Source organism: Gossypium hirsutum, chromosome D04 (assembly GCF_007990345.1).
Source record: "Gossypium hirsutum isolate 1008001.06 chromosome D04, Gossypium_hirsutum_v2.1, whole genome shotgun sequence".
NCBI lineage: Eukaryota > Viridiplantae > Streptophyta > Magnoliopsida > Malvales > Malvaceae > Gossypium > Gossypium hirsutum.
The window spans coordinates 2,118,445-2,127,713 of record NC_053440.1 but is presented as its reverse complement, the minus strand read 5'-3'; the positions used below and the strand labels follow the sequence as shown (position 1 = coordinate 2,127,713).

The 9,269-nt window shown below is 33.0% G+C and overlaps 1 protein-coding gene across 1 annotated transcript; it reads right to left on the bottom strand.

Annotated features, from left to right (window-relative positions):
- Nucleotides 1-471: 471 nt before the first annotated feature.
- Nucleotides 472-1,812, bottom strand: LOC107931546 (uncharacterized). Its single transcript, XM_016863468.2, has one exon. It carries the CDS (start codon nt 1,472-1,474, stop codon nt 779-781), a length of 696 nt encoding a protein of 231 aa, XP_016718957.1. The 5' UTR covers nt 1,475-1,812; the 3' UTR covers nt 472-778.
- Nucleotides 1,813-9,269: the final 7,457 nt, after the last annotated feature.

Genomic DNA, 9,269 nt, shown 5'->3' with positions numbered 1-9,269 from the left:
AACTCGATTAACTCGAAAATTTTCGATTCGATTCGATCGAATGCTCACCCTAATTTAAACAACAATTTTTTACGGACTAGTTTTCTCGTGCTATGTGAAAAGTAGACAGACGGTGGAAGGCTGTACAGTAAATTAATGCTCCACATATGTATTTAATGGCATTAACTTGCAAAAAAAAAAAAGGTTCACTTTCATTAAATACCTAACTACCACGTGAACAGCCATGAAAGTTAGGAGAGTGTGGGGGAAATATATTTTTAAATAAAATTTCCAAAAATAAATATGTAAATTTTAATCAGTGTATTAACACATTTACTTTGAAGTTATTTTTCTAAATTATTAAATAGTCCTTAAATGAGGGCCTATAGGCATAAGCTAAGCTAACACAAATGTTCTCAGAAAGAAAAAAGATTGAAGTTGTGCTGATATAATTGCATATTGTTAATTATATATTCATCAAGGAACCTTGAATAAATAAAAATTGTCGGTAGCCATGCATTAATTGGTACATAATTACATAAACAATAGGATAAATGTACTTATTATATATATCACAATGGCAAGCATTGGATGATGATGAGTTTGAACAAACTGTTCAATGATGAAAATTTGATAGCCCAAACACAACAATCATACATCTGAAACAGTGGAGGCAAAGAGTAGAAATAAATAGCATCTCTCTACAAATACACCAAAACCAAAACCAAAAGAAGAAGAAAAATAGAAGGGAAAATCCACAAATTAAGAACATAATTCAAAGTCAAAGGCAATGCTTAAATTAATTACTAGTACCTTGACCTGAACCATGGCTAACCATTGAGAGCAATGCTTTCTTCATGTTTATCATTGACTGACATCCTTTAAACACATTCAGGTTTCTTGGTTTAACCCCAAAACACAATGTCGAAGTTGGTGATCCAAGCCCTTCATTTTCATGATGATGATCATCATCATCCATGCAGCTATGAACTGGCGACCTCGAACATGAAAAATAGCTCATCTGCCTATGAAATAGCTTTCGATTAATTGAAGATTTAGGCAATGGTGAAGAACCAGCATCATGCAACGACGAGCATGGTGATAAAGACGATGAAGATGACGTAGAAGAGCGTGAAGAAGAAGAAGAAGGGGAAGCCTGGGATTTCCTAGCAGTGATAAGCCTGGGAAAGATAGAGTTCAAAAGGGTGGATTTCAAGCCCTTTGTCTGCTTGGATTTGGAGTTGAATGAGGAATAATATGAAGGAGGTGGAGTAAGAGGAGGAATAGCAGTGTCACATGAAGGATGTTTTGGGGTTCCAGGGTGTGATTCCCACATGAATGGAACAGCACCCGAAGCTCCGCCATAGTAGACCCTGCAAGAAGAGTTAGCCATTGAAGTTTCTTTAGACATGAGCCTGCTGAAGAACTTGTCATCTTGCTTGATTTGGAGGCCTTTCTGATGCTGAAGCTCCTCGTCCTTACTGTCACTCAACATTTTGATTTGGGGGACTGATGGGTGGGTGTGTGCGTTGTCAGCTAAACTTAGTAGATCTCTAATTTCTAAAGAGGGCTCAAGATCCGAAGTTGAAGCCTGGTAAATGCTCAGAATAGAATATTTCAAGGCCGAATGACTTCTTTTAGTCTAGTCTAGTGGTATATAATATAATTAAGGCTCCAGTCATTTTATATATATATAATTATATTTAAGTTTTGTCTCATAGAGAGATCGTATCAAAAGGGAGATAAAAATCTTTGAATGCACTAAATCATTTTAGTATATCAAAAATTTTCAAATTTATTATCATTCAAGAAAAGAATAAATACCAAATATTTTAATGAAGTGGGGACTTGTTTTGTTTCAGTAATTAATATATTTGAGATTTTATTTTCCCTCCTCGAAGGGTTTGTGTTTAAGATTTTATGTGCATATAATTTAAAAAAAAAACATATTGACATCCAACCCTTCTAAATGCGAATAATATAATATAACTTTGGTAATTATGATGATGGTGATGAAAGCTATTATATATTGAGAAGAGCAGCTTTGGTGGATGGATTGAGTGGGGGAATTTAATAGGGTAGCTATAGCTTACTAATAATTTTTTGGAACAATCTGGTTCATTGATGAGGCAGATGAAGTGGGTTAATGTGGACCGTCCATTTTAATCCGAATGAGGAAAAACAGTTGAGCAGTGAGGATATATTGGTTACGAGTTAGCAAAGCCCTAATAAATGAGCACTTGTCGTGGTCCATGATTTAATCAAAAGCTGCTTGTTTCGGACAAAGATAGATTGCTTTAAAAACTAATTTAGGATTGTTTAACTTTCCAATTTAATACGATAAAGAATATGGTCAAAGTTAAATGCAAGGTTAGACGTTGAAATCCTATCAAATTCTTCTCTTTTTTTAAGGAGGGTTGATATTAGTGTTCAACAAGGAACTAAGGAGGAGACAATGGTAATAATGAGGACATTGGTTCACTTGTTATAGGCGAAGAGCTGGAGTATTTAGGGGAGGAGGAGAATTGGGGAGTGCTTAGGGTTTTAAGGGCCAAAAGATCTTTTGTGGGTGGAGGTCTCCATTCCTGATAGCGACACATCATCGATAGTATGGATGGTGGCCCATTCGATGTGATCGGCCAGGTGGTAGGTCCATTATATATCTATTATTGTCAAGAATAGTACTGTGTGAGCTTGCTTTAACATTTCTTTTGCTAAGATAGTACGAGATTGTTAAGCCTCAGTAGTCCCTTAGTGGTCCCTTATTGGGGATAACAGCATACCACTAAAAGCGGGTGGCCTGATGGAGGGTGGCTTTCCTACTGACAGTGTGAGGCATGTGGGTGGTTGTTCATTGGGTGACCAACTAGATGGTATTAGACGGGGAGTCATCCGCGGGTGTCTTTAAGGCCACTTCTCATGCTATCACGTGTCCCAACCGAGGTAGGGGTATAATTGTTGGAAAAAATCCGATTCAAAAATAGTTTTCTTACACAACAGAAAAATAAAATTTTGAAAACCGAGCCGATTTGTGATATTTAGAGCAATAATTTTTTTCCCAAAATCGCACAAGTGTTTTGGGTTAGACAGATCATTGGCATTCCCGGCTTTCAACCGAATGACCTTCACCACTATTCTCATACCATTAAATGATTTGAGTGTGGTTCAAACGAATTTGAATCAAACACATAACCAAAAATTATTATTTTTTACTTTCAGTGGGAAAGCAAAAATCTTTCTTTAATAGAAACCGGTGAAATTGTAATTCCCAGAAAATATAATTTATTCTAGAAAATAGATTTCCACTACTTTATGCAAAATAATAATATCTCAAAGTTATATATTTAGCCTTATTGTATTTTCCATCCCACATATTAACATGAGAGACTTTTAGGCCTCTCCCGTATTGAATCCAATTATAAGTACTTCTTAGACTTTTAACCCAACACTTTATAATTCAATCCAAACCAATACATGCTTTTCTATTTTCTAAAATAAACATCATAAATTAATTTAAAGACATAAATAAATTTATCAATTAAATAATTTTCTCAACCCAATTCTAATTCCGTTAAAATCATGGTAATTTTACCTTAAAATAATCTATGAGAAAATATATTTAATGTTTCTACATTCAACGGATTCACAATGACCAATTAATTTAATTCTATTTTCGAAATTCAATTAATTAATTAATTAATTACTAATTCGAAAAACCATAAATTAATTCTCAGGTTATTTTCATACTTAGTGAGAAAACCACATTTATTTTCGAATATTTCTCATTTCTCTAACATTACCATTTCTATCCATTTTTGTTCATTTGATTCAACATGCAATTCATTTCCAGTTTCAATGAGCTAGCGGAGAGACCGATTGGACAGATGTGATTAAGGCTCAAATAATTTATAATTAAGTTCCATCTTTTTGCCTATTAATTATAAGCTCATTTAGTCACGAAGTCATTCTACTATAGTATCATGACTAAGCTCTCCCTAATGACATACCATTACGAAAACAACTCGATCAATGCTCAACCAATGACCTTGTCATAAGTGTGTTACCCTAATAGAATATCCTTAATCTTTTGGGGAAAAATTCACTCTCCCAATATGATCCTATTTTATCTCATGATAATCATTACATCTTCCTTCAAGAAAAGTCAATTTCTATTGTAAGGGCCCAATTTTGCCCGGGCCCTAAACAACAACCAAAAAAATAAAATATTAAAGTCCACAGTCCAAATTACAATGATAGACCATTTACAAAAAAACAACAGACTTAAGTACAAGCCCAAATCAGAAAACCCTAGGCGACCCGTTGGCCCAAAACTAAACTCAGTTTCAGTAAAAAAACTAAAACCCTAATGCCTTGCGCCACTCCTCATGCCATGTCAGCACACTTGCGGCCCAAAGTCTAACGCCGCCTCTGCCACCTCTGCCACCTCTGTCAGCATCGCCCTCCACTTGCACCGCCCCCTGTAAAGATCAAAAGCAGTAGTGACAACATAAAAAAATAGATTAAAAATTTGTAAAAATGGCTATATAAGCCATAATAAACCATTGTAGTTTGTTTCCGAATTTTCTTGAATACAATAAAAAAACAGATTCAAGTATAAAGAACAAAAAGCAACAGAGCAAATTGAAGAAAAAAAAACAAAGTAGAAACTTGTAAAAGGTCCTTTTTATTTTCTTTATTTTCCAGTTTTTGAAACTGTTCATATTAAAAAATTTCTTTATTTTTCTTTTGTTAAAAACTGTATATGTATATATATATCAAATATATAAAAAAATATACAAAAAAGAGGACGAATCATACTTGGGGTGTCCGACCACTGTCCACGGCGGAGGCGTGGCGGAGCCACGGTGGCCCCCCTTCGTCGGATTCTAGGCTTCGGCCAGAGGGAGAGAGGGGAGACGATTTTCAAATTTTTTTTAAGAAAGGGGAATGAAATGATTTTTTGGGAAGTTTTTTACTTAAATAGGGGTAAGAAACAGCGTCGTTTTGGCTTGTTGCCTTAAACCCCCAAACGGCGCCGTTTTGGCTTACCTGTGCGCTGACCTGACAGACTCTGCAGGATCCTCGGGTTTTTAACAAAGGGACTATTTGCCCGTCCGGCCCTTCCGCTTTTTAATCGTTTCACAATTAAGTTTTTTTATTTCTAATTTTTACCCTATGATTTATTTCGATTACATTTTAGTCCATGTTTGAACGACGCCATTTTGGAGGAGAAAGGAGAATTTTCCATTTAGTCCCTTGTTATTCGCATGTTCAGCTTAGTCCTTCCCTTTTTTATATTCCTGATTTTACCCAAAATTTCGTTTAAAAGTTCGATTTAGTCCATTTTTTGTTATTATTGTTATTATATTATTAAATTAATTAATTTAATTTTAGTATTACTATTATTATATTTCCTTTTTTTGTGTGTGTTTATTTACTTGTTATTATTTTTATTTTAATACACTTATTTTATGTTTTTTTTATCATTACTTTTATTATTATCATTTTATTTATTATTTATACTTTCAAACTCTAGATTATTTATTATTAGTATTATTATTATTAATGTTATCATTATCATTATTATTTTATTTTTTTATTAATTTACATAATATATATTTATTCATTTGTTCATTATTAGTCTTTTTTTTAGTTTTTTTTACTTATTATTATTTTTTATTAGTTTGTTTGTTTTACGTTTTATTCTATTTTCGTCTTTCTTATTGTCATTCATATTAACACATTTATTATTCTGTTATGCATATTAACACTGTAATTTATTTTTACGTTTTTACTACCAATTCGTGTTATATTAATCTTTACTCGATACATTAAATTTTTTAATAATCAATATTTCGTATTTTGGAATTCGAAAGGTCGTTCCTTAACTTACGGGGTTTCAATTTTCTCGATAAACCTGAATACAGGAACCCTGTTTTAAACATAAGTTTTTTTTAATAATCTCAGGAATTAATAAAAGATCGTGTTCTAACTTACGGAATATGCTTTCTTTTCTAAAACTGAGATAATCGAATATCTTTTAAAATAATAAAACTTTCGGTGTTTATTCTCGTTTCGGAGATTTAAGACATTGTGTCCTAACTTACGAGACATAATTCTTTTTCTCAATTAACGTGAAATACACTCTTTTCTAAAAAAATTCAATTAAGCTATTTTAACAAAGGATCGTATTTTAAATCTCTTCAAAGTTTTCAATTTTCGACACTAAGACACTAATTAATCAACTAGGTACTAATTTTGGGCATTACGAGGGTGCTAATCCTTCCTCGTATGTAACCGACTCCCAAACCCTTTTTTTGAATTCCGTAGACCGAAATCATTGTTTTAATAAATCAAACCGTTTATTAAAAACAACTATTTTTCACGGTGAACCAATCCCACCTCATCAAAAAGGATTGGTGGCGACTCCCATGTTCATTTTCGTTTTCAAAATCAAAGTCGACCCCTTTTACAAAAAAGTGGTTTTGACAACTATCAAATAATAATTAATTCATTCATCATAAAGACGAACGACCTATGATCACATTTACTTTTCATCTATCATGTAATGCCAATGAAAGAATATCATTTACCCATGCCTTAGGCTATGAATTCCACTAGTGTGAATGATGCTACATACTGTAGAAGTCGTATACCTAACGCACTAGCTTTTGGTTCCTTATCTATTTGAACTCAGACTTTTACTTTCATCAAATTATACGAGTTAAGCGTACATTGTCCATTATCCATTCAGGATTAAGGTATGTCAGACTGTGAACGTCACAAGTGAATAAATCCATAAACGGATCCATGATCTATTTTGCTTGGGTCTAGTTCAATGTACTGTTAGTCCAGTCAGTCACATCTATGTCTCTATCTTCTGGAAGCCATACGTTCTGATGCCCAAGACAAAACAACTCCACAATTGGACTTGATAGACTACATATTAGTCTTTCAATTGGTTTGCTCATTTCCGATTAGATTAAGGACATGTTTAGATTTGTCTACTAATATAAGCTGTCTTTTTGTATTACGATCCGACCATGTAATACCGCTTAATATTAGTTAAACATTAGGCAACAAGTGAGCTAATATTTGCTTTTATTTTGCTTTACATGCAAAAACCACGTGAGGAAAATATACAAATATGCAAAAACCCGACTCAATCGCTAGGTCCGAGTTATAGAATGCTATAGTTGTTGCCAAAGCAACTATATAGTCATAAATCATCATATAATAACATGCAATGTAAACATAAATCATACAAACACAACAAATACCAATCATAAATCATCATATACAACCTTTCTCAAGTCTTATACAATCCTAAGTATGCTCTAAAATTAACCCAAAATCGCATTAGGACTAATTTGTAACATTTTCAAAATTTTAAAATGACGTCGCAACTTGAAGGGTTCCCCATTATGACATGGCCGTCTGATTTGCCTCATTGTGACGACGGTATTCCTCGTCACGCCATGGCGCAAATCCTAGATCTCATCACAACGATCATCGTTTGATGTCGCTATGTGAACTCTGTTCTCTACACAAAATAAGTCTTTTGGTCCCCACTTCAACCAATCATACCATTTGTACATTTGGTGCACTTAGCACAACATTCCACCTGCACAAAACATGCCATAGTACATACCAAAGAGCTCACAACATCATTTCAATTCAATCTATCCAACATGTCTTCATTTGAACAACAAAACATAACAAAATTGCTTAATCAATTCAATATAATCATCAATGAATTTTACCATTTCTTACCATTACATTTACCACCTCATTTCATACTCATCTTACCATTTTAAATTTCAAACACAAAGTTACACAAGTTACCAAAACATACATCCTCACATTTGAACATTAACACCTCATGATTCAAACATTAACCAAATTCAAAACAACTATATAGCCAAAGTAAACTCATAAATATAACACCTATGTACATGCCACATAATCAAGTTTAAAATGAGAAAAAGTCTATCGAGTTGATAGTAGGATAGTGTGAGCTTCGAGATGATCTGATCGACAAGTTCTGCAAACCGACAATCTACAGAAAAAGGAAAAATGACTAGGTAAACATTTTAGATACTTAGTATATTCATAGGTATTACAACGGTAAACTTACGCTAATTTACAATTAACATATCAATTTAACTAATTTGACACAATTTGCCTAACATATCAATTCGCAACAACAATGTGAGTTCATTGTATAGCCAAGTCATATAGCAAATCAAAATTTAACAGCTTATCTCAATTTAATCCCATTCACATAGAATCTGTCACACCCCAAATCTGGTGAACCCGATCTGAAAACGTGTAGATGTGAAGATACCTGTTTGGTGTAGTGTAGTTCGCCCATTTGCAATTTTTGGCTAATAAGATTTTGGTGTATGGTAACTACCGTATAAGTAATTAAAGATTCTATCTCAGGTTACTTTGCTTTTTAAGAAAAGAATGTGTCAGGTAAAGAGTAAGCCTAGTAAGAATTATCACCAAAAGTATGATTCGTCTGGTTACCTAAACACTGTGCTGAATAAGTTTTGTAAAGTGATCTGGTTAGGAGCTAACTGGATTGACTTGTCAAATATCAATTGTACAAGATTCTCATTTATGTTTCTCTTGAACTTTGCAGGCCATTTAAGAGGACAAATTATGGATTCAAGTGAAACTTGTTAAGTTTCACTAAGAGGAAATTGGTTATATATAAGTGTGAGAAGAGTTCGTGAGGAAGTTTTCTTCTTCCTTCAATATTACGCTTTTATTCTTTTTCTTAAATTTAAATGTTATCTCTTTCTCATTAAGCTCGTAGCTAAGGTTCTTGATTTAACCAGTGGTTATTCCACTTCCTGGTAAATTTAATAATTTTACATGCTAAGTTTTTGAAAGAATAAAGCTATTAAGAAACATATGAACAATAAGTTATGAAAACAAGTCCTTGCATGGGGGTTGTGTATGGTTGAGATGTTACAATTTGTAAGTAAATAGGTTTTAGTGGTAATTCTATATTCTTTAAGCAGTTGTTTCTATTAAAATAAATTTCTATTAATTCAATAAGGGTTTCATTTCTTCTCCCTATAAATAGATGCCATTGGTAGGGCTAAATATACAACTTTGAGATATTGTTTTTCTTCCCGAAAATAATGAGAATTTATTTTCTAATTATAAATTTATTTTCCAAAATAACAACTCTACCGGTTTTTATTGAAGAGATTTGCGTTGAAAGTAAAATAAATAATTTTTGGTTTTGTATTTGATTCAAATTCGTTCAAACGCAC

What these genes read in the sequence shown, in the direction of transcription:
- LOC107931546 (XM_016863468.2), bottom strand. Translation starts at nt 1,474, where the DNA reads ATGTTGAGTGACAGTAAGGACGAGGAGCTTCAGCATCAGAAAGGCCTC.